At 41.6% G+C, this 25655-nt stretch overlaps 1 protein-coding gene and 3 long non-coding RNA genes across 4 annotated transcripts; 1 reads left to right on the plus strand and 3 right to left on the minus strand.

Annotated features, from left to right (window-relative positions):
• Nucleotides 1–15570: 15570 nt before the first annotated feature.
• Nucleotides 15571–17366, minus strand: LOC134220769 (general transcription factor IIH subunit 2). The gene is made up of 3 exons (XM_062699875.1): nt 17154–17366; nt 16369–17096; nt 15571–16061 (listed from the first exon to the last, which is right to left on the minus strand). The coding sequence occupies exons 1-3, from the start codon at nt 17210–17212 to the stop codon at nt 15613–15615; spliced, it is 1236 nt and encodes a 411-aa protein (XP_062555859.1). The 5' UTR covers nt 17213–17366; the 3' UTR covers nt 15571–15612.
• Nucleotides 17367–18648: 1282 nt separating this feature from the next.
• LOC134220770 (uncharacterized) lies at nt 18649–19529 on the plus strand. Its single transcript, XR_009982048.1, has 3 exons — nt 18649–18889; nt 18949–19146; nt 19205–19529. It is a non-coding gene; the product is annotated as an uncharacterized LOC134220770 (long non-coding RNA).
• A 2700-nt stretch (nt 19530–22229) lies between these two features.
• LOC134220772 (uncharacterized) lies at nt 22230–23034 on the minus strand. The gene is made up of 3 exons (XR_009982050.1): nt 22939–23034; nt 22697–22791; nt 22230–22621 (listed from the first exon to the last, which is right to left on the minus strand). It is a non-coding gene; the product is annotated as an uncharacterized LOC134220772 (long non-coding RNA).
• Nucleotides 23035–24121: 1087 nt separating this feature from the next.
• LOC134220773 (uncharacterized) lies at nt 24122–24967 on the minus strand. The gene is made up of 3 exons (XR_009982051.1): nt 24783–24967; nt 24399–24721; nt 24122–24339 (listed from the first exon to the last, which is right to left on the minus strand). It is a non-coding gene; the product is annotated as an uncharacterized LOC134220773 (long non-coding RNA).
• Nucleotides 24968–25655: the final 688 nt, after the last annotated feature.

Below are 25655 nucleotides of genomic sequence, written 5' to 3' on the forward strand. Positions count from 1 at the left end.
TTTTGAACGTCCGTCTTCGTTGCGAGCTCTAAGGAGATTCTTAGGCATGTGTAACTACTACCGTAGATTTTTGTCTAACTATAGTAGTTACACACAACCGTTGACAGATCTTCTTAGAAATAAACCGAAGACGATCTGTTGGAACGACCAGGCTGAAGAGTCGTTTAAGAAAATTAAAGAGTTTTTGATTAGCGCCCCTCTATTAACAAATCCGGATTTTAACCGGCCCTTTGTGATTCACTGTGACGCCAGCGATTCAGCCATCGCCGGCGTGCTTACGCAGACGCACGAGGGTATTGAGAAGCCCATCGCATATTTCTCCCAGAAACTAACCACCACCCAACAACGATACTGTGCAACGGAAAAAGAGGGCCTGGCGGTCCTGAATTCCATTGAGAAGTTCCGTTGCTACGTGGAGGGCAGCAAATTTACGGTCTACACCGATGCATCAGCGCTTACATATATTATGCGAAGCAATTGGCGGACCTCTTCTAGGCTATGCCGATGGAGCATTGAATTGCAAAAATTTGAAATGGACATTTTACATCGCCGAGGGATCGATAACATTGTTGCCGATGCCCTGTCGCGTTCCGTGGAGGAGTTACAGAGTTCCGAGGACAATGGGTGGTACGCTGACCTTAAAAGGAAAGTAAAAGCTGACCCAGAAAAATACAAAGATTTTCGAATCGACAATGGTGTCCTAAAGAAACTTGTTTCATCACAAGATGACTTATTAGATTATCGGTTCTCGTGGAAAACCTGCGTTCCAGAATCCTTACGAGAATCTATTCTAGTTGAAGAGCACGACGACAAATTGCATTTAGGAGCTGAGAAGACCGTGGCTTTAGTAAAGAAGAAATACTTCTGGCCAAAAATGGTTGAAGATATTCGGAAACATGTTAGGAAATGCTCTTTATGTCACCAAAATAAGCCAGCCAACAGGTCACAAATTCCCGAGCCTGGCCGACAAAGGCTAACTAATAAGCCGTTTCAAATCATCGCGTTAGATTTCATTCAATCGCTTCCCCGCAGCCCGAAGGGCAATACTCACCTCTTGGTAATCATGGACCTGTTTTCCAAATGGTGCATACTTACCCCGGTAAGGAAAATCTCTGCGCCGATAGTCACCAAGATTCTAGAGGAATCCTGGTTTAGAAGGTATTCAGTGCCCGAATTTATAATAACGGACAATGCGTCAACCTTTTTGTCTCATGAGTTCAAAGCTTTCCTGACCAAATACCAGGTTCAGCACTGGAAAAAATTCAAGACATCATAGTCAGTCCAATCCCGTAGAACGGTTGAACCGTACTATAAACGCGTGTATCAGGTCCTACGTAAAGAGCAACCAGAAACTCTGGGACACGCGTGTGTCCGAAATCGAACACTGCCTAAACATCACCCCTCACATGTCTACCGGTTTTTCGCCCTATCGGGTGCTTTTCGGACATGAAGCAATCGGATCAGGAGAGGAACATAAAATGGATAGGGAACAGGAAGAGGTATCTGAGGAAGGAAGGTTGGAAAGGAAGGGAAAATCGACGAGCAACTTTATTCATTGGTCACTAAAAATCTGAAAAAGTGTCATGACAATAACATCAAAACCTACAATCTTCGGTCCAAACAATTTGCGCCGGTATACTCCGTCGGTCAGAGGGTTTTTAAACGGAACTTCCGTCAGTCTTCCGCCGCGGACGGGTACAATGCCAAGCTAGACGCGTTATATGTCCCGTGTATCATCCTAGCGCGAGTCGGTACTAGTTCATATGAACTGGCCGATGAAGCAGGAAAGCCTATTGGCGTATTTTCAGTATGCGACTTGAAGCCTGAAAATTAAAATAAAATCGCCTTAAGTACAATCTTCAAGTGAGCCGTTTTGATTAGGAAACACTCACCGTAACAGAGTCGTCCGGACGACCATCGAGTTTTGCTCAATCCTTGATTCGTCGGTAATATTTCAGTCAACGTTTTAGTCAGCCAAATCTCGTTCGAACCAAACAAAACATATCTGGTGCGGTGAATTTCCTCCTCTGAAAGCATCGTCTCTCCATCAGCAGATCACACAACAGTCCAATGGCAACATAACCGGCTAGAGCTATTCCGATCGCTGATATAAGCGCGCCTTGAGATCCTGCTATCAGATGACACTAATTTGCCCAATTCACCGGAAAACTCGCGGAAAACCGTAAACAACGCGAAATTATAGACTGCCCGCATGCACGGTCGCCGATATTCGCGTCGAGAGATAAACAGAAGCAGACGGTTTGACAGTTCTCAACACAGTAGTGTTGGTATTACTTTTTGAGTTCCCTTTTTCTTCATCGTGAGAGCGATGAAGATAAACAGGCATTTCAAGGAGGACCTAAAGTAGGTTAAATTTAACATAAATCAAGATTAGATTAATGTTGTAATTTAAACAACCGAAATACAGATAAATCATTTGATACTATCGCGGATTCGAATGCATACTTGTTTTGCATTTCGTGGAGGGGGACGGTAGGGTAATGTAACCTGTGGTTTCATTTTTTGTATTTGCTGGCTCCACCACAAGTAATATTTTCCCTCCACCAAGCCCACTGTACATCTCACCTTTCAATCGGTAATGGGTGTCACCTTGCCGATGAGAAAAGTGAATACCAATTTGTCACTCACACCACCGACACGAATGTGTTTACAGCGGTTTGAGTGCAAGGAAAAAACAGTAAAACTTGCCAGACGTTAAATGCTTGCCCACAGGGACCGCCAGTTGGAAGGGTTGCCAAACTGAATAGGAACCATTAGGGTTCGGTTATTGTCGGGTTGGTCGGATTCCAGATAAAATAGCTTAGCTACACGATCAAGCGGTTTATTCGTTTCTTGATTTCACCAAGAATAGAAGTGCGCGACGGAATAAAGTTAAGGTTAACTGTAACCAAAAATTTGTACATTAAAATAGTGAAAGTGACTAGTTGATTTATCTAGATCGAGAGGTGCACCAAGTAGAAGAAGTTGCCCTAAAAATCCATTGTGTAAGTGTAACAAGCATCTCGAGGAACAAAGAAACAATTGTAGTTCATTAAGAAGAACAAGAAGAAAAAAAGGTCCAGCAAGTGGGCCTTTTTTCTGTGTTTTTTTGCTTTTCTCGAATAGCAGAGCCAGGGCAAGGTAGTACGGTGGTGCGTAAGGCAGATTCCCAGTGGTTCCCGAACTAGTTACAGTCCGGCATCAACTCGTTTGTCGAGCAGTGCTTTTGGTGAATGCCAGCGTAATCGGTGGATATTATTTGGAGTCAGGGATCGCCCCGCATTCCCGACGAAATCGTCAAGCCATCTGACGTCTTTCGGCCATCGCCATCGTCGCCGGAGGCGCGAAGTTAAGCACGCCATCGCCATCGCCATCGTCGCCGAAGACGCGTTTGCAAACCACGCCATCGCCACGCCATCGCACACCTATCGGCCATCGCCATCGTCGCCGAAGACGCGTTTGCAAATCACGCCATCGCCCACCTTTCTGCCATCGCCATCGTCGCCGAAGACGCGTTTGCAAACCACGCCATCGCCCACCTTTCTGCCACCACCATCGTCGCCGAAGACGCTATCGCGAGCAAGCACGTCACCGGTCGAGCCCTAGAACAGCCATCGCCACCACACCACCATCTATCGCTAACATCGCATGTACCGAGATCGCACCCGTGTCAACGTCTAGAACCTCGAGTGGCCATCGCCGACATCGCCAAGTGGGTTCACGATTCCGCCAGTGCCGGCGGTTAGCTTTCAGCAGTCATCGTGGGTCAAGTCTACGCAACGTCGATCATCGCACGCTCATCAAGAACCGGTGGCGAACGGTGGTTCTCAACTACCATCAGACGGCCCACGACGAACCGCACGGTAGGACCTCCGTCGATGCATCGTGGCACTGAGAGAAAATCATCCGGACCGAGAGAGAATGTCAAGAAAAACCGCAAGTACCCTACCCCTAAATGACGTCACTATGAAAACTTTAAATAAATTAGCATGCTAAGATGAAGTACGGTGTCGAGTACATTAATTGAGAGCTAGGCCTTGATTGATTAGTCTTTTTCACTGTATTTTGTATTTTCACCTCGTTTTCGGGCTCACAAAGGAGCCGCCAGTCCTCGCTTGTTGGGATCCAGGGTGAATACACTGCTTGATCAGCTTTTGAGCATATTGAATACGACCCAGTTTGCCGATCGTCCCACCATAGCACGCCGGTGGGCACGTGTCGTGATACACACGTGCGTGTATAACTCCTGCTGCAGGTAAGTTCGGTTGTGGGTGTGTAGTGGCAAGAGAAGGTAAACGACCCTGTTTTTGTCTCCCCATCCTAGCTTCAGTGTAGCTAGCGGGTAACAGTAAAGGAAGACATTCAGCTAATCCCGTTCCAGGAGAAGGGCGTTTCCGAGGAAAAACAAGAAACAGAGGAGGAGGATGAGTTCAGTACTCCAGCCCGAGAGCCAAGCGAAGTACCGGGTACGATTCGGCGATCAGCACGGCGGAATCGAACGATTCCGAAGCATCTTGAGGACTACCTACTGGAATACGCAGTTGGTATAGCGGCATGTGCAGTTGAGGAACCGGACAACTATAAAGAGGCTCTTAAGATTCCCAAATGGTACAACGCAATGGAAGATGAGATGTATTCATTACAGCGGAACGGTACTTGGGAGTTAGTAGAGTTACCTCCAGGGCGAAAATCTATCGGGTCAAGATGGGTGTTTAAGATAAAACGAAACCAAGAAGACAAAGTAGTGAAGTTTAAAACTAGGGTTGTAGCTCAGGGCTACAGTCAGAAGGAAGGCATCGATTTCGAGGAAGTGTTTGCGCCTGTTACTCGACAAACTACCATACGAACACTTCTCTCTGTTGCAGCTAAAAAAAACCTAGTCGTACAACACCTCGATATTAAGACGGCATACCTCAATGGGATTCTTGAGGAAGAAGTTTTTATGCGACAACCACCTGGCTTCGCAGTCCAGGGCAAGGAAAGGTTCGTCTGCCGACTCAGGAGGAGCATATACGGTCTTCGGCAGTCTGCTCGCTGTTGGTATAAAAAGTTAGACGAAGTTCTGACTAAATATGGATTTAAACATTCTGTCGCTGACCAGTGTTTGTACACAAAAGCTACGGGTATAGACAAAGTGTTCCTGATAATCCACGTAGATGACATCTTGCTCGCAGCAGCAGCGGAAGATACTCTGAAGCTTGTTTACGACAACTTGAGCGAAGAATTCGAATTGACATGCTTGGGTGAAATTCAACATTTTCTGGGACTTGAAGTGCAACGAGGCGCAGGAACGTTCAAGATTCAAGTTAAGCAGTATATTGATAGAATGATCAGCAAATTCGGAATTGAGGAGGCTAAAACAGCAAGGACTCCGATGGATGTTGGATTCTTGAAAGCGAATGAGAAAAGTGAACCTTTAGAAGATGCGTCCTTGTATCGCAGCTTGGTAGGTGGTATGTTGTACCTTTCAGTAGTTGCCCGACCAGACATTGCTGCCAGTACGGCGATTTTGGGAAGAAATTTTTGCGAACCAACTCGAGCGGACTGGACCGCTGCGAAACGGCTCTTACGGTACCTCAAAGCAACTCGTGACCATTATCTTCGTTTGGGTGGGGCAGAAAAAGAACCATTACTCGGCTACTGTGATGCAGACTGGGCAGGAGACCCGGTTAGTCGTCGATCAACTTCTGGGTATGTATTTCTGTTTGCGGGTGGTGTAATTTCCTGGTCAAGCCGTCGTCAAACTTGCGTAACGCTCTCTTCCATGGAAGCGGAGTATGTCGCACTCTCCGAAGCCTGTCAAGAGACCATCTGGTTGAGACAGCTTCTGCTTGATTTTGATGAACCCCAACAAACAACCACAATAAGAGAGGATAACCAGGGATGTATTGCATTCGTCAACACCGAGAGATCAAACCGACGGTCCAAGCACATCGATACTAGAGAAAGATTTGTGCGTGAACTATGTGAGAAGAATGAGATAGTGCTTGAGTACTGTTGTACAGAGAACATGATAGCGGATATAAGGGCCATTAGGCCACAGAAACATAAATATTTCGTCGAACAGTTAGGACTACTGAATCCACGATGAAGCGGGCAATCGCTGAGGAGGAGTGTGGAGAATGCATCGATTTACCCATTCTTTATTCACCGTGTATTCTATTCCCACATTCCTGGTAACCCTGTATACTTCGTGCAGGGGAAAGAGTAAAACACATTTTTCTGTATTGTTAGTTACCGATCGCTTCTCGCGCTATAAACACGTTTGTTAATCGTTCAGTATAATAAGAGACATAGTTTGTGCATTCCGCGTGTGTTCTGTATTTATTCCACTGGCCACTCCGAATCCCCGGTGTCCATCTTATTCTGCTGCATGTTCGATTTCTGCCATCAAGTCGGAGTCGATATCCTCGGAGCAGCGCCGTAGCGTGGGGTTGGCCGGGTTGGCCCCCGCCAAGGGGCGTACTCGTAAAGGAACTTTTGGTTACTTGGGAAAGCTCTCAAAGCAACTATTGATTTCATAAAGGATGTAAAACTGCAAAAAATGCTCTAACCAAACCAGAACCAGCAGCTCTAGAAAAAACCCTACACCCCAATCATCAGTAGAACCAACAGCATTAAGTTGAATCCAATGGAATGCTCCACATCAAAGAACTCAAAAGGAAAAACTCGAAACGAAGACCAGGACGTCCCAATCGCAAGAAGTACACACCAGCTTTAACGAATCATGCTTAATAATATCATCGTTGAGATACAACCCTACACCACCATGATGAACAAAACCAAGAAGCAGATGAAGAAATCGGTAACAGTGATAAAATGAATTAATAACTCTGTAATCCTATTCCTTTTTCTTTTGTTTTTAACGGACCCGAATAACCAATACGGTTCAAAGGTATATAATAAATAACCAAACCAAACTTCATGCTTGCATGCACAGCAAATATACAACAACATTGCAATTTAATACTTATGCTTGATTTTCATAATATTTGTGAAAGGTATTGTTGTCATTGTATTTTGCACTTTGAAAGGATTCACAAATTTAATCCAAGATTTTTTATGCAGATCACAGATTTTTAAGATTTTTTGGCCCAAAAACACAGCTGGTTTTCAAAAAATATGTGGCAACACTGCTAGGAGCACGCGCACAGGACATGCGACTTCCGGCTCCGAATCTCCAGGAAATCCGTGTCCCATCTACAAAAAGGGCGATAAGCTGGATTGTAGCAACTACCGCGCAATCACATTGCTGAGCGCCGTCTACAAAGCTATTTACTCTCCCAAATTGTATGCCGCCAACTAACACCAATTGCAAGAGAGTTCATGGGGAAGTACCAGACGGGATTTATGGGTGAACGCTCTACCATAGACCAGGTGTTCGCCGTACGTCAGGTATTGCAGAAATGCCGCGAATACAACGTGCCCACACATCATCGATTTATCGACTATAAAGCCGCATATGATACAATCGATCGGGACCAGTTATGGCAGCTAATGCACGAAAACGGATTTCCGGGTAAACTGATACGGTTGATCAAGGCGACGATGGATCGGGTGATGTGCGTAGTTCGAGTTTCAGGGGCATTCTCGAATCCCTTCGAAACGCGCAGAGGGTTACGGCAAGGTGATGGGCTTTCGTGTCTGCTATTCAACATCGCTTTGGAGGGAGTAATACGAAGGGCAGGGATTGACACGAATGGTACGATTTTCACGAAGTCCGTCCAGTTATTTGGTTTCACCGACGACATTGATATCATGGCACGTAATTTTGAGAGGATGGAGGAAGCCTACACATCAGACTGAAAAGCGAAGCTAAACGGATTGGACTAGTCATCAACACGTCGAACACGAAGTACATGATAGGAAGAGGCTCAAGAGAGGTCAATGTAAGCCACCCACCACGAGTTTCTTTCGAAGGTAACGAAATCGAGGTGGTTGAAGAATTCGTGTACTTGGGTTCACTGGTGATCGCCGATAACGATACCAGCAGAGAAATTCGGAGATGCATCATGGCAGGAAATCGTACGTACTTTGGACTCCGCAAAACGCTCCGATCGAATAGAGTTCGTCGCCGTACCAAACTGACTAGTGTTTTCCAATGAGCAGCTCGAAGTAGCTCGAAGTTGTTCCCGTCCTGCTCGTTCTTTTTTGGCAACAAATGGGCATGAGCAGGACAGGGAGAAACTTCGAGCTACTTAAAGCTCTCATTGGACAGCACTACTATCTACAAAACGCTTATTAGACCGGTAGTTCTCTACGGACACGAGACATGGACGATGCACAGGGAGGGCCAGCGCGCACTGGGAGTTTTCGAAAGGAAAGTGCTACGTACCATCTGGTGGGGTGCAGATGGCGGACGGTTTGGAAGACCCGATTTGCGGACCCTCCGCAGACTGCGTGGTTGGCGAAGTGCAGCCATGGACCGAGCTGAATGAAGAAGATTTTTATGTATTGCACAGGCCACTCCGGCCTTGATCTGGTAATAAATAAATAAACAGAACATTTTATGCAACACCCAGGCATTTATGATCTGAATGATGGTTGTCCTTTGTCCGTTTGGGATTCTGGATCCGACCACTTTAAATAGTTACAGAGGCGCTTTTCGATTAACTTTCGAAGAGTATCGGCATGGAGAACAAATCCCAGAGTGCGGTCCAGGTGGACACCAAGGATTTTGAGGAATGTTTGGGATTTTATGAGACAGTTTTTCATGGGGATGTCGGGTAACTTTAATGTGGCCAGCAAGCGTCCTGCGAAACGCGGGACGCCTATTTGGATTGCGTCACTATCTTGAAAGTGGATCCTCCATAAGTGCATTTCGAATAGATTTTGGCCCAAAAAAAATTGGAAAACTATTTGTAAGCCTGTATGAATTGTAATAAGTTTGTAAAACGAAGTTGAAAAATGCAGCGTCCCGCGAAACGCGGGACGTCTGATCACAGTAGGTAACTTGCTAACTCCTTTTCTGTTCTTGCTGATGTGGAGGAGTTGGAATTTTTCGGGGGATATTGTGAAGCCATGCATCAGCATAGTTAGAGATAGTGCTAACGGCCAAGCTGATATCCTACGTCATCGGGGCCAGCAGATGACCCACTGACTTTCTGTGTCCACTCTATCTCTTTGTCTTTGTGATTATTGTCAGTTTAAAAGCAAGGAGGAAGAATAGTTGGAAAGCTTTTAGTGAAAAAAAAAATGATTGGAATAGTCGGCCAATGATGTGAGAGGGAGAAGTGTTCAGCAAGGTGTTCGGAAATAAGGGATGGGTTGTCGATGATTTGGTTATTAATTCGGATTTTAATGGGTTGTTGTTTTTCTTTCAGTATCTTCTTTAAGGAGACTTTCAGCCCTAGGCTGGCTCGTCTCCGGATTGTTTTTTTTTTTTATTTAATTTAGGCCGATACAAATATTAAATTTATTTTATGTCCGACGGCTCTTGGAAGGTACGAGGGGGGGGGAATAAACAAAAAATAACAAGGAAACGAAAAAAAAAGTCCTAAATGCAATTATTCCGTGCAAAATTTGAAATATTAATGAAAAATGATAGCAAAGAACGTTTAGAGAAAACAAAGAATATGAATATTTGTAACATATTTTTATCCAGTAGTGAATTTAACACAAAATTTTAAATAATTAAAAAAATACTGAAACTTATTTCTGAAAAAATGGTTTTTCTTTTTTGAAAAGTGCAAGTTCTTGCATAGGTTCGGATTTGCAGACTTCCCGGGCTACATGTACGGAATACATAGGTGAAGTCTGAAGTAGAATCGATGGAGCACGTTATATCAGCATGCCCACGTTCCTAAAATTATTGGAATGCCATGCTTGTTAGCGACCTCGGACAAACCCATTCACCCATGCAAGAAACATGAACGGGTGTGCTACGGGATCATTGTGGCACATCTGAGGCACGATCTGAGATGTCTTCTCAGGTGTCAAGTACCTTACTCCAAGCAAAGGTACGATACACTGAAAACAACCTTGCTTTTTGAGAGTCAAAGTTCCACCTGAAAAACTAGCAGACCCGACAAGCTTCGTTTCGCCTAAAATTAATTAGTTCTCGAGTTATGCAGAAATGTATGCTTCATTTGTATGGGAGCTCCTCTTTCCAGAAGGGGGAGGAGTTTCGAACCACCACTGAAACATATTTTCCCTTCCAAAACCTCCACATGCCAGTTCGGTTCCATTTTCATGATTCATTCTCGAGCTATGAAGAAATTGGTGTTCCATTTGTATGCGAGCCACCCCCTTCTATACTGGCGAGGGGTCTCGAATCATCTTAAGAACCTTCCCCGGCCCCAAAAACCTCTGCATACAAATTTTCACCTTAATCTGTTCAGTAGTTTCCCTGTCTATAAGGTGCCGACAAACAGAAATTCATTTTTATGCATATATGTAGATAGATAGAACATTCTTCCAAACAAGTTCAAAAATAAACTCTATTACTCTGTAAACATAGCGATGGCTATTGTTACATTGTTACATAGGCTATACGGCACTGGGATTGGGTTCTCTCTCCATCCTTGACTTGGGCCCAAGTCTGATTCTTAACGACTTCGTTTATTTCTCTGTTAGGTTTCTGTCGCCAGGATATCTCAGGTCTGTCTCTGCTGAGATGTCCTGCCAGATTCCTGTCCAGCGCTTGCTTGCAGATTTCGTCTACGCTCTGTGGAGTTGCTGTTGATATTGGATTTCGATGGGGCTCAGTATTCGGGATCCAGTTGTGAGGCTACCAGGCCCGAGCTGTAAAACGTAGACATCGACAGGTGCATACTTGCAAATCTATCTCATTGGCGTATAACATCACAGATTTCACGTTAGAGTTTAGTATTCGAGGTTTGTTGCATTGCCTGGGCCAATTGGATCTTGATGTTCTATGTTGACGTTGGTCCGCCACCCGACGTTGGCTGGCTTTGGTTTTCGACCTTCTCTACTGTTTGCCCGGCTACCGTAGAGTTGGAGTTGTTCATATACAGCGATTTGGTCTTGCTGAGGTTTATGAGTGGGAGTGTACGACCAGGTCATTAGGTTTACTCTACATGGTAGAGCGCTCTTACGTTGGTAGAGCAGTATCATCTTCTGAGTCGAGGTCATTCGATTGCTCTATGGTGGTGGGCTGCTAGAGTGGCCCTTGATTTCGTCGATTACGATGAGCAACAACAACAGAGATACAATACATCTATCCTTGCCTCACTTTAGCGACTCCATTGCACAGGACTCTCGATTTTGTCTAGACCTCCCTGTTACGCCCACAGTTTTTTTCGTGATTAAGACGATCGAAGGCTTCTCCGTGGATAATCAGTTTCAAATGGAGGGGCTCTTGAATTTCATTGACCTGCTCCAGGATAATGCGAAGCATGACAGTATGATTCTCACATAATCATCCGGGCCGGAATCCTGCAGGCTGTCGTCAGAGAATTGTCAACCTTTCCCTTTATACGAATTAGGATAAGTCGTCAGAACTTGAAGAAGTTGTTCTAAGTGGTCGAGCCAATGTTTAAGCTGATCAGTTGGATCGGTGAGTATCTGACATGTCGCGTCTTTCTCTGCCATCCACCAATTTGTCCTTGCTCCAATCAAACTTCGTGAAATATCTAGAGGAGGCGATTATCGCCGGTTATTGCGGCTTTACTCCCCTTGCATTGTCGACTGAGGAGTCCACCCGCACCCGCTCCTCCCGTCTGCAGCAAGTAGCGTTTGATTTACTTCTCAGCAGCTGCTTTTAGTTGACAGGAGCAAGATTAATACATTACTAGGTTTCCAATCTGCCAAATTCATGGAAAAGAAGGTGGAAAATTCAGTTCTAGTGCAAACAAACTCGCTGGCTCTGCCATACTTAAATCCAAGATGGCTGAATCATGAATCTGGCAGATTGGAAAACCTAGTATTGAGCAGGACTAGTATTTGGATTCTATAGAAATGGTTCAGCTGAAAACGGAGACGGTGCCTTCTTGAGTCCGTAATAAACGCAGAGCTAGCATCGAGTTTGACTATCATCTTCTAATTGACGAGATCCGACAACGCAGCGATTCAGCGACTGGAGGAGAGGCTCGGGCAACGAAGCAACATAGACCGACTATAATATCCAACTTAGATCGTTCGTTGAAGAACTTGGAACTCGGGTAGTGCATGTTCTGGAAGGTAGCAGTGTAGAAGAGATGTGAGCGGCGAATACTGCTTTTATCGAAACCGTCGATAACAACTTGGGTGAGCTGCACATCAAACGAAAAGAATAGATTACGTGGCGGAAGATTTAGGAGCGTAGAGTAGCAAAGGCTGAGAAACAGGAAGAACCAGAGGAGTAAATTACGAGTCAACGGTATGTTTATCTGTAAGTGACAGTCGAGCGCTGCTGCAAACAGGACAGTCAGGCATAGGTGGACATCCTGACCGATAAAGAAAGGATGGCTCAGCATCCGGAGATTATTGTCTCAATTACTCACTGACTTGGACAGCTGAAATGTTGGTTCGAGCACTTTGAACACCTTCTTCAAGTCTCAGCCATCCCACGCGTGAAATCTAAAGAGGCCCTCAAGGTCGATCGGCTTTCGGCGGAGGTGTTCAGGGCTGACCCTATTCTGTCTGTGCGAATGTTGAAGCAACTATTATGCAATATCCGCTCCGCATCATTCTGGAGCAGGTCAAACAGGTGGAAGTGTCCCTTTATTTGCTAAATATTCATTGACTACGGAAGGGATTCATATTGTCTGAATTACGAAAATATGTGTGACCCCATTGATGCAAGCGATTTACAGATAGGGTCGTAGCTTCACCGACCCCATTCAATATCCGCTCCGCATCATTCTGGAGCAGGTCAAACAGGTGGAAGTGTCCCTTTATTTGCTAAATATTCATTGACTACGGAAGGGATTCATATTGTCTAAATTACGAAAATATGTGTGACCCCATTAATGCAAGCGATTTACAGATAGGGTCGTAGCTTCACCGACCCCATTCACATAGTCGCTGATGTGAAATAAGGACGCATTTCATCTCCACGGTTACTTCTCATCGTAATCGATGAGATCTTGGTAGGTAAGATTGACCGTGTTCCATACCTTGAGCTGTTTGACAGTTTATTTTTGTGAAACACCTAGACGCTCTTTTCTGCGGAGTGGGCTCAACGAGCTGACCGTATGCTTCCTTGGGACGTCTTACCGTCAACGTCAGCAGGACCATGTGGTTGAGTATTATCGAGAACAGCCCCTCAAACATTGAATTAGTCGAACGATCGAAAGATTTCAATATCTTGACAACCTGATATCATCAGATTGCAAAATTGGGATCGGCATGGAAGCATTAGTCAGAATGACTACCTTCGCGAGTTTTCGAAATATTTGAAGACCCAACCAGATTGGATTGATACACGCACCAAAATTCGAATGTTCTACTCTATCGTGAAACGCAGATGATGTCTAAAAATTTATATTTTCGACGATAACAGTTGTATAATGTGTGCAGAGCAACCGATAAATACTGAATACCGATAACAATAGATGTTCGAAAGCGTGGATGGAAATGGGTCGGTCACATATTGCAAGGGATCTTAGACGAATATAGAATATTTATGCCGTGAATACCAGGTCCCAACGCACCATCTGTTCGTTGATTTCAAGGCGGCATATGACAGTATAGACCGCGTAGAGCTATGGAAAATTATGGACGAGAACAGCTTCCCTGGAAAGCTTACCAGACTGATCAAAGCAACGATGGATGGTGTGCAAAACTGTGTGAAGATCTCGGGCGAACACTCCAGTTCGTTCGAATCGCGCCGGGGACTAAGACAAGGTGATGGACTTTCGTGCCTGTTGTTCAACATTGCGCTAGAAGGTGTCATGCGGAGAGCCGGGTGTAACAGCCGGGGTACGATTTTCAACAGATCCAGTCAATTTATTTGCTTCGCGGATGACATGGACATTGTCGGCCGAACATTTGCAAAGGTGGCAGAACTGTACACCCGCCTGAAACGTGAAGCAACAAAAGTTGGACTGGTGGTGAATGCGTCAAAGACAAAGTACATGCTTGTGGGTGGAACCGAGCGCGACAGGGTCCGCCTGGGAAGCAGTGTTACGATAGACGGGGATACCTTCGAGGTGGTCGAAGAATTCGTCTACCTCGGATCCTTGCTAACGGCTGACAACAACGTTAGTCGTGAAATACGAAGGCGCATCATCTGTGGAAGTCGGGCCTACTACGGGCTCCAGAAGAAACTGCGGTCGAAAAAGATTCGCCACCGCACCAAATGTGTCATGTACAAGACGTTAATAAGACCGGTAGTCCTCTACGGACATGAAACATGGACAATGCTCGAGGAGGACTTGCAAGCACTCGGAGTATTCGAGAGACGGGTGCTTAGGACCATCTTTGGCGGTGTACAAGAAGACGGTGTGTGGCGGCGAAGAATGAACCATGAGCTCGCCCAGCTCTACGGCGAACCCAGTATCCAGAAGGTAGCTAAAGCCGGAAGGGTACGATGGGCAGGGCATGTTGCAAGAATGCCGGACAGCAACCCTGCAAAGATGGTGTTCGCTTCCGATCCGGCAGGTACGAGACGACGTGGAGCGCAGCGAGCGAGATGGGCAGACCAGGTGCAGAACGACTTGGCGAGCGTGGGGCGTATTCGAGGATGGAGAGATGCGGCCTCGAACCGAGTATTGTGGCGTCAAATTGTTGATTCAGTGTTATCTGTATAGATGTAGACTAAATAAATGAATGAAAATGAATGAATGTCGATACAGATATATACTCATATTTTCACTTTAAATACTCTTGGTGACAAATGTATGGTCTGTAAATGATATCTTTCGTGTCAAAATAAAAACAGTGATACATAATGCTCAAAATTAAAAAAAAAACAAAATACCCCAAAAAAAATTTTTTTTTTCGCCCCCTCGATATTTTTGGAAAAATGAAGGGGGGGGTGACATAAAATAAATTTAATATTTGTATCGGCCTTATTGACTTTATCCCACAGTTCTTTGTTTTTACCGTGGATTAAGAAAAGCTTACAAAAATCTATGAGCATATGCACAGTTACTGTACTACTTGACTAAACTGCAAACATCTCTTTTGGTTCTGCGCGGTATAACTATTAATCAAACATTTTGAGCGTTCGCATCAATCGTGGTGAACTGAACACACTAATCTAGGGCGTCTTTTCAATAATACATATCAACGAGAAATTGCACAATACGTGAGCAATAATAGTGATAAAAATTATTGACTCTATTAATAAGCAATCATTGCTAATCATACTATGACGATTCGCTTTTTAATAGCTACAGTAAAAGATAGACAATACAGCGCAAAGATAGTCAAGAAGTTCTCAGGGTATTGAAAACTGGCTTATGTTGACGTCGATGTTTGATAGATAGTTTTTTAATATGACGGTATTGATGATAAAATTGATAAGCTTCATAATTATGAAGCCATAGACAAACAAGATAAACAGTTTCGGGATTTTTTTATTCGATCAATCTTTTAAATGGGATCATAATCCATATTATCAGTTCTTCGCACACTTGTAGATGGTGGGCAAGCATGGGACTTATAATAAATTATTGGCCATACTGTCAATGTGATTGTTTCAGAACCTTTATTTTGAAAACATCTTTACAATATCGATAACGAATGCGGTGGAGCAACCGGTTTCCTTGCATGCAATGCCTGCACAGAAGCCGGTATCGTCGTACACCCCACGCATGAATGCATAGTTTCGTGTATAAAAATGTCACAATCGATGCAAAATATTTGCTGACAGGTCCCGCACTGGTAAACCGTTTTGTCTGTCCCCTCGGCAAATGTTTTCTGGCAGCTATAACAGGTACTGGCCTGATGCTCGAAAGGCATCTCCTGGAAGTGAGGCACCGGAAACAAATGATGATAAGATCGAGCCAAATGCGGAGCGGATGCCAAGGTCAAACCGCATGCTGCACATTCTACCGGCAGGTCACAGTACTTGCTAAGACACTGGGGACAGTGATATCCGCCGGATGTCAACTTGGCCGGCTCATCGGTGCTATCGATGTGACACATGCACATCGTCAACGGGGGATCTTTTCCTGTTGAAGTAGTAGAAAAAATAATAAATATGATAAACTATTATTAGTAGATACTTCAAAAAATATATAAAAACAAATGAGAAAGATATCACATCCTGAGTTGAAAATCTACAAATGAAAGGAATAAGTATGAAACAAAAGTAATTGAAAAAGAAAGTTTAAAAAATATTAAAGCAAAAAAAATAGACAGCAATGTATATTGGGAAATTAGATAAGAAATAGAGGAATCAACTTAGCCGATTAGTCCCAGATCCGGACACTCATACTGTTAACCTTCGTGATGTATAACACTGTCAGTAATACTCACCTCCTTCCGTTTTTCCATGGGGAAATCCCATCTTTATCAGTGAAAATTCCTGCTGATTTCCGGCCTGAGGTGGGTCGATATGTTGCAACAACTGGTCCTTAAAATGTGCATCATCCAATACGGCCCCATACACTCCGCCCGTTTCTGTGCATAGAAACTTGCACACGCGAATCTCCGCCGACAGACTGACCACCGAGCAGCGAATTCCCTCCGCTTTGAGTGTGTCGATCGTGATGTGAATATCCGTCGGGTCACACGTGGTCAGGCTTCCCATCACCACCAGCACTTCCCGGCTTGCATGTGACGGGACCATTTTCAACGTCTTCAGGGCCAGTTCCAGCCCATTCTGCAGCGACGGTTCGCCGGTTAAATTGAGCTTATTCAAACCGCCCACGGCTTTTACGTGCTTCCGACAGCTTCCGCCAAGTTCGGTTATCTTCTCCGCTCGTTTTGCCTTCATGGCAATCACTCCCAACTGCGAGATGGGATTTTGATCGAAGAACTCTTCGATAAATATTTCCAGCAGCTTCAACGAGCACAGAAATCTCGTTGGTTTTAGGTCCGGAACGCTCATCGCTTCCGAGCAGTCGAGGAGCACGTACAGATGTCGCATCATGCCCAATTTACTGTAACCTTTTTTCATCGCTTGCCGCTTGCGTTTGGCTTTCAGGATTATATCGGCCACCGATCCTTCCACCAAGCCATCATCATCTTCCTTGATTGCTTCCCTAGAGGAACGACATTAAATAAATATTTTCTGGCGCCATCAATCAACATTTTCTTACCAGGTCTTTTCGTAGCCTGTTTCCCACCGATACTCCTTCACTTCTTCTTCATCAGCCATTGTAATGGAGTGAATTGCAATCGAACACAGTTGATTTAGAAGATATTTATACTGATTATACTATTTTTAATGATTTCTGATAAAATTTTTCCGATAAATACAAAGAGTTTATTTTCCAACGATGGATCGTGAAATTGCGTGTTTTTGTTTTGATCAATTTTTATTATGACATTTGGCCCATGTGGCAAAAATCATACACGAGAGCGAGTTGATGGATTCTGCATGCAAAGTAAAAAGGCTGATGAAGGCCCAAATGTATTTTGATTTGCAACTAAAATAGGCCTTTTCACGAGACGTTTAAAATCAGCAAAATCCACACTCCAAAATTTGTTTAATAATCTAAACGTTGTTTCCACTAGAGGCCTGAATAAGAGAAACGCGGATAGGTATGTGCCGCCAATCGAATCGCCAAAAAACAGCAGCCAATCGAGCAGGAGACCTGTCAAGCAGCCAAAATGTTGGCTCAAATACTGAAAACGGCCAAATTAGATTTTATGCCATTTTTAAATAAACAAAATTGAATGTATTTTACATTAGTTTGCAATAATATATGCAAGTCATTTATGGATTATGAAATGAAATTCCATTGTTTATTGGATTCTATTGTTATGTGATGTGGACACATAAAATAGCGGATTGTGAGATTTTATCTACATAAACCATTTCTTCCTTTCCATGCGTTGTTCTTTGATGAAGAAGACTAAATGCAGTGTTGGCAGAGACATATATTCTATCCGCGTTTCTCTTATTCAGGCCTCTAGTTTCCACCTGAATTTTCAGGTACATTTCACATGCACACGTAGCTGCAAATGCTTCAGGAAATTAAGGTGAAACTTACGTGTCCGGTGAATTCTATCCAAAACTCAGGTAGAACTTACCTGATTTTCACGTAGAATGAAAATTCTATCGACAAATCAGGTAAAAGTTACGTGAATTTCAGGTGGAAAAAATCTACGTACTTTTTCAGGTGAAAACAACGTGGATTTTTTTTGGGTGCAGGGGAGTGAAGAGAAGGCTAAGAAGGCAATCCATAAGACAGCTGCGATCAGCTGACGATTTTTGTTTACCTTGATTTTTTGACAGATTCTGACCGGACTGACAGAACAATACAAAGGAAAATGTTAAGCGCGGTTTACACCAGAAGTGCGTTCCGTTCAACTGCATACACACTTTGCTTTGATTTCGATTGTCAGTCCCATCGCTGAGTGTCCTCATGGATAGCCTAATTCAATAAGCGTACAATGTTTTTGTTTTAATTTCGTTTTGATTCATGATAACAAAACTTCGGAAGTACACACAAAAAAAAAATCGTTGGTAAAACTAAGAAAACGTTGGTAAAATTAAGAAAATTAGTTAGTGATTTTCAGTACACAGAGATAAAAAAGTTGGGATTCCAACATGTTTTTAATTTTATTTTGAAAGTATGAGAAATTTGGTACTTTTAAGAGCTAAAACTTTCCAGCCAAATGATAAATTGATTGATTTGAAAGTTTTTTCCTAGTTCAAAGCTCTGATTTCCACAGTCAAACCTCTCAGAACCAAATTATTAAAATAATCAAATCAACCAAAACATTTCACAGTTTTGGCAACACTTGCGGAAAAAAACAATGTAACTGGCAGCTTACGACTATCTGTCAGTGACAGTTGGAAAAAAGAAAAGATTCTTTCACAATCATGGTAATTTGAAATTTATTCATTAATTTTTTGATATAATATTATTAAAAACTATTTTGCAGGTCTCGGAAGGAATTAACATCGTCACTTTCAAGATCGGGCCCGTATTTCAATATGTTCCGTTTGGCCAGAACCTGTGTCGAAGACGTGTTCCCCGAACATTACATCTGGTTTGTGCCAACTGCCAGCCTCGCTTGGGGTGCTAATCTGTCCGCTCAAAGCATTTATAGCACCGTTGGTCCGCAAAAGCAATAGCGAAGGTAATGGAATTCAGATTTTTAACCACAATGAGCTTCAGTATACCATCTTTCCCTACAGAACCAACATCGCTGAGCTGCCCTTCAATGGTTTCTTCCGGCGAGTACACACCATCATTGTATCGCTGCGTCACCGTCATTGTATGTAAAAAAAACTAGCAACAAAAAACTGCGCGCCGACAACCCCAATAATTAATGAAAATAAATTATAATTAGGGATAATAAAAAGGAATTTAAACAAAATTTGTGGAACCTTATTATGACATGAACTAACAATTCCCATGTAAAATTGAGAATGAACACAACTTGTTGTGTTAAAAGTATTACTAGTTGATTCTAGAGTAAAATGCACATATCGATTTGAGAGGAAAATGTTATTTTGAAAAGTTAACTCTTGTCAAAGCTTTTGCTGAGGTGACATTTTCACAGTTGTAGATTTAACAATCCTACACTGAAAATATTCCGCACGGTTATGCTACTGGTTTTACACATGATTTTTCACTAGTTACAAAACATATTTGAATAACGTGTATTTCCATTCACAAGTGACAAAAACCATAACGTCCGATACAGTGGAATTTCATTAAGAATGAAAATGAAAAACACGTTAGAATATCATGGGACGCTTTGTGACATGAATGGCGTTCTAATGGCTTTAATTGTTTTTTGTTTGCTTCCAATGTATGAATGATGAAAATCATATTACTAAGAAAGAATTCCACTCAATTTTCTATTTCAAAAGGGTTATTTATTATTAGATTCAAGACTTCCATAGCATAAATAATTTTACAATCACTGTTTAGGTCATTCGGCTAAGTGTTCCACCATTATCCTGTCGATGATAACCCGGTAGTGGTGTCGATTCTAGAACACAAAGCTGCCCGATAGCTGTCTTAAATCGATAATGCGCAAAAGGGCACTTTTCATTGGTTGTACATCTTCCACTTGCGTATTTGATCGATTAACGATTAACGTTACCAGATTGACGATTCTCCATTGCTTTGTTGCATGTATCAATCTGAAAATTTGTTCATGCTTTACAGAGATTTTTTCATTGATTCCATAGTATGAACTTACTTTTTTTTATGCTTCCGCATAACTCTTGCCACTGGTAAAATTTTCATTTTATTCACTTTTACGTGTTTACGTTAAATTCAATGCATCTATTGCCGATTTCACCAATTTGAAGAGTTATGTGTAGATTGTGATTTGCCCGCTTCTTTTTCTCACACTCACTCTCATTTCGGGTTGATCGATTTTTGTTACTGAAATTTACCCAATTATAACCCATTACTCGTTAGTCACATGTAAGTGTGTACACTAAATCGATTCCCGCCATGATTTGACGTCTATTTGTTTTCAGATTGAGCACTCACACACAAATATTATACACGGAAAATCAAACTTTTTTGAGTGCATTGAGTGTGAGAAAAAGATGACTGTGAGAAAAAAAATCTCGCAATACTCTTATACAGTGCAAAAAGCGCAATAAATAAATATATTTTTTTCCTCGACAGTTGTTTTCTTTTATCGACATGTTTTTATTACTTCAATTGGAGGGTATAGAGAACTGATGTTCAAAACACGTTAAAGTGCATAGTTTCCCCTGTAGTATTAATTCAATGTTTTCTTCTAATCAGTTTCACGTGGAAAGTTAGTGATAATCTAACTGGATGAAACACGCTGGATTCTCGTGAAATAGAACATTACATGGACGTGTATAATATTTTCAGTGTATCCAGTTTTCCGCGAGCGGTAATGGCCGCCAGCTTGCCTGCGGGTCAGTCTCTGATTTGACGTTTCTGGAGGTCAACTGCACCCACCATTCGATCATTTTGATCAATGTGGTATATAAGAAGGCTTGAATTCACTGAATCAGCACCTTCTTATATGCAACATTGGTCAAAATGCTCGAACAGTGGGTGCAGTTGTTCTCAAAACGTCAAATCAGACTGAAACAATCGCGGAAAACTGGATACTTTCTACTGAAAATCACTAACTAATTTTCTTAACTTTACCAACGTTTTCTTGGTTTTACCAACGATATTTTTTTGTGTGTAGAAAGTATCCAGCTTTCCACGCTCGGTAATGGCGGCTTGCTGCTGTGTAAAAATCAATCGGTCACTGTACTGTTTGACACTAGCTGCCCGGATAAAAAATATAATTAAAATATCATAAATTTTACTGTAACAACACCATGTAAAACCTGGGTGGTGCGAATAGAATCGATTTGGTTGTCAAACTGAAGCCAAACTTTTCTATTGTGCCGGAGCCAAACATTGAAGATTGTGGTTATGTTCGTTTCAGATCCTATATTGAGAAGTATTGTTATTTTTTGGGAAAAAAATAAAAATAAACTTAGATTGAGTTTTGTATTCTTTGTAACAAATATTTTCACATTATATTTCGAGTTGAAAATTAGTAGGAATGCAATTAAAAAGCACTCGTTACGAAATTTCACGAGATTCAACAGCTGATTGGAGCAGGAATGTATGCAAACCATCGTAAAGTCATGTAGAGTCTCGCGCATTTGTGCGCCTTCATGCAGCATGGAAAAAGAAATTCGAAGAGCGGGAAGTGTTTGACAGCCAAGTAACTGCGAAATAATTTTGCTTATGGGATTGATTTCAAAATATCCCTCTACTCGCTTGAGAGTAGAAAAGCGGCTCTATCCGCAGCACCCAGTGTAAAACAGAGGATTTACCATTTAATATAATGGAATTTTAACAATTAAATCACATAGGAAATAATGGTTTTCCACGATAAAATAAATGGTAAATGGGACTTTTACAATAAAAAAGGGGGGTTGTTATGTATCTTTACAATAAAAAAATCGAAAATTTTCCATACATTTTTCAGAGCAAAACAATTGATTCAACGGTTCTCCAATGGGACGATTTAGAGAGACAAAACAATAGAAAATAATGTATGTTAAATGTTTGCTCTCACTTTTTTTATTGTTTTACAGTAGAAATATAATAAAATTTAGAATACTTTTTACTCTAATATTACAATAAAAATACAATACAACTTTATGTCCTACAATTTATTTCAATTCAATTTAATTTTATTTTAGTATAGGCTTAATTTTACTTTAATTTCAATTCAATGTGATTCAACAATAATTTTAATTTGAATTTAATTCCAATTTACTTTAATTATATTTGAATTTCATTTGAATTAAATTTAAATTTTGTTTTGATCCAGTTTTTGTTCGATTTCAAATTAGTTTTCATTCAATCCAAAATTTAATGTGTTAGTATTGTTGTTTGGCGCTTTGCTTTTACTTAGTCACTGATGCATTGACGTTAAAATCAAATGCGCCGATCATGCACCTCGCTATACTCGCTGAGCACGGTGTAATTTCAGCCACCAGGAAAGAGAGCTTGATGTCTCCTATAGGACTTACATACGACTTGTTTTTTCTTGAGTTGGTGAAGTTAGTCGTTTTCTCTAACACATCAGGTTATGTGTGAACCTGTAAAAAAATGTAAATTATAAAGGCATGTCAGTTTTCTTACATAAAGTATTTCGAGAAAAAAGGAAAAGTTACCTGTATCAGTTATTATTGTATCTAATTGGTAAGATAGGCCAATAATAGCTGCCGAACGATATTCAGTCTTACGTGGTTTTACCATAAACTTCCTTCTGAAAAGGAACAAGGATACATGTTAACACAAATGTTCCGAACTGCTTCGGCGGTGGAAATTAAGAACCCCTTCCTAAAGGTACTTTTAAAAGTTCTCCCGCATCAAAATCATCCGGTATTATGATGTTAACATTATAGATACTCACCACGACACAGCAGCCTATGATCCGCCGCTTGCCCACTCCCAGAATCCGTATAATGAAGGGACACTTCCTGCACCACAACATCAGTTTCATTTTTTCCGACCCGGTGACAAGCGCGGTGTCATCATCATCAATAGACATAGCCCGCTGTCATCATTGAAACGCAGTATGAAAAAAATTTATAGCCCGGGACATCCTGGCTACGATCTGGCGATGGGCTAAACAATAGGATGTCAATAGCCTGATTTTTTCATTCCACTAATCATAAACAAAAAGTACACGCTCAAATAAATCCAGCCAATATCCGAGTAAAATGTTATGCAAAAGTTTTCGTTCCTATTTATATTTTTAATTCAACCTGGTCATAACATGAATATTTCAAGACCTGAAATAAAAAGTATTTATTTAAAAATCGATAAAACTTTTTTTTTCATTTAATAATTAAACCTTTTGTTACTCTATTGTATTCATTTGTTATTTCATTAATACAGTAAACAAATTAAATGTTTAAAAATTATATAATTTTTTCTTCAAGGTGGATTTTCTGATCACCCAGTTAGAATACTTGTATAATATATATATTTAGTTTTGGGATGAGCAATACAAAACATAAGCGAACAATAAAAACAAGATAGAATGTATTGGTAACAGCTAAATTTATTGTGCATTTAAAGTTAGCACAATAAAAGATTTTTATGACCGTGAAAAAACTACAATAAACGTACAATAGATTATTTTGTTTACCATACAATCTATTGCACTTCAATGGATTATGCCATACGAAGTACTGTAAATTTTTATCCGGGTGGAGGAAAGCTCACTGGCGTTCCTGGGTGAGGGGAAGAGAAAAAAGGCCTTTTCGCCAGTGAGTTTTCCTCCAGCTAGTGTCAAACAGTACAGTGACTGATTGATTTTTACACACCGACAAGCCGCCATTACCGAGCGTTGAAAGCTGGATAGGATTGTTAAATCTACAATTGAAAAAATGTCACTCGGCAAGAATTTTGACAAGAGCTAACTTTTCAAGATAACATTTTCCTCTCAAATCGAAATGACATTTTTCAATAGAATCAACTAATTATACTTTCAAAATAACAAGTTGTTTTCATTCTTAATTCCACATGTACATTTTCAATTCAAATTTGTCAAAAATAAAAATATACAGATTTGATTATTATTTTGTTTCCATTTTATTTTCTATACTTTTATTTATCTTTAAAGCGTTCGATGAATCTGAACAATAAGCTGGCATGCATCGCTCCATATCTGCCCGCTGTGTTGATGTTCTTGAGTAGTTTTTCCGAATGTCGCAGCAATACAACAAGAGTGTGCCTTCGATATTGGAAGGCATTCTCCCGACTCCAGAAGGCACCACCGGTGCCAAACAATTCAGCGATGTTGTTTCTGTTAAGGAAAAGATAGTACTAAAGCTCGCTGTATATTAATATTCGAAATTTTATTACCTTCGGTATCGATTGAACATGTAAAAGACGTCCAACACACTTAATTCGACCCAACAATCCTTTTCGGGATTATTAATTTGACTGATAATGACAGTGAGCGGACAGGTTAGCACTTTGAGCAAGTTTTGCAGTTGACGCTAGCAGTTGAAAACGGTGCATCTGCTTCGACCAAGCAGAGGCAGCTTCTTCGGTATTTTGACCTGCTGACTGCTGTACTCCAAACTCCCATAAGCCAATCCATCTCAGTAAAAACTTTCTCCAGACTCATGCTTCTTATGAGTTTTCTGTCCATGGTCAGCAGACTGGCACCTTTATGCTGTCTTCTGAAAGAAAGTATCCCCCTTAAAATTCAATGAAAAATCTCAACAACAAATAAAAACTTACTTGTCCTGTAGCGCAAACTTTTGAAATAAGAATATGTTGCAGTTTTTATTTTCAGTTTCGACAGATCGTTACGTGCTGCCAGTTGAATTATTTTTCGTTGTCAATGTTGCCAGAAACACGATGTATAAAAGTTATTTCGAATATTTTACAAGTGTTGTTATGAGTGCTGTCACTGTTATTATGCATCTCGAGATAAAATAGAATACTGCGATTTCCTGCTGGTTGCTTCTCAGGTAATCGCAACGGTCACTAAACACAACAGAGTCAATGAAAATCTCACCCACCGTATGCACTTGTCATGATAAACACTCTCCATGTACTCAGTGACTCCGGTTGCCTCTCACTAATACAATCGAACACTGCTGTCATTTCGCGAAAAGCACGTGGTTTTGTTTTGAGCGGGAAAATTCTGCCTATCTTTTAACACGGCGGCTATCTTGACGTTTATCTTCGCAGTCGAGCCTGCGAGTGTAAGACCGCCGCAGCATTCTAGAAAAAGATAAGCGCGACAATAAAATAACAATTTCAACCTGAGTAAAAAACTGTCAAATCACGCATTTTACATTTGAATTCAAGCTCTATCTGGAATAAGGGCGAATGTCGCAAGAGAGGATTCTCTTCGTCGACTTCCCCTCTTTTAAATAAAAGTGACAAGCAGCTGATTTGTTTGAGGTTCATCACCTCAGAACGGTAGAAAATAATGCGAACAAGAAAATCCAACTCTGAAGTGGATCGATCGATGATCGAAATCGCCATCGAATTTAGGAACAAGAATGGATGGATATGGATGTTGGGTCAATAACATCCAACTTTGAAGTACACCCAGGTTTTTTTTTTCAAGTTCGATTATTTGGTAGGCTCAGGCGTGTATAA

The sequence above is a fragment of the Armigeres subalbatus genome, chromosome 3 (assembly GCF_024139115.2).
Source record: "Armigeres subalbatus isolate Guangzhou_Male chromosome 3, GZ_Asu_2, whole genome shotgun sequence".
Lineage (NCBI taxonomy): Eukaryota > Metazoa > Arthropoda > Insecta > Diptera > Culicidae > Armigeres > Armigeres subalbatus.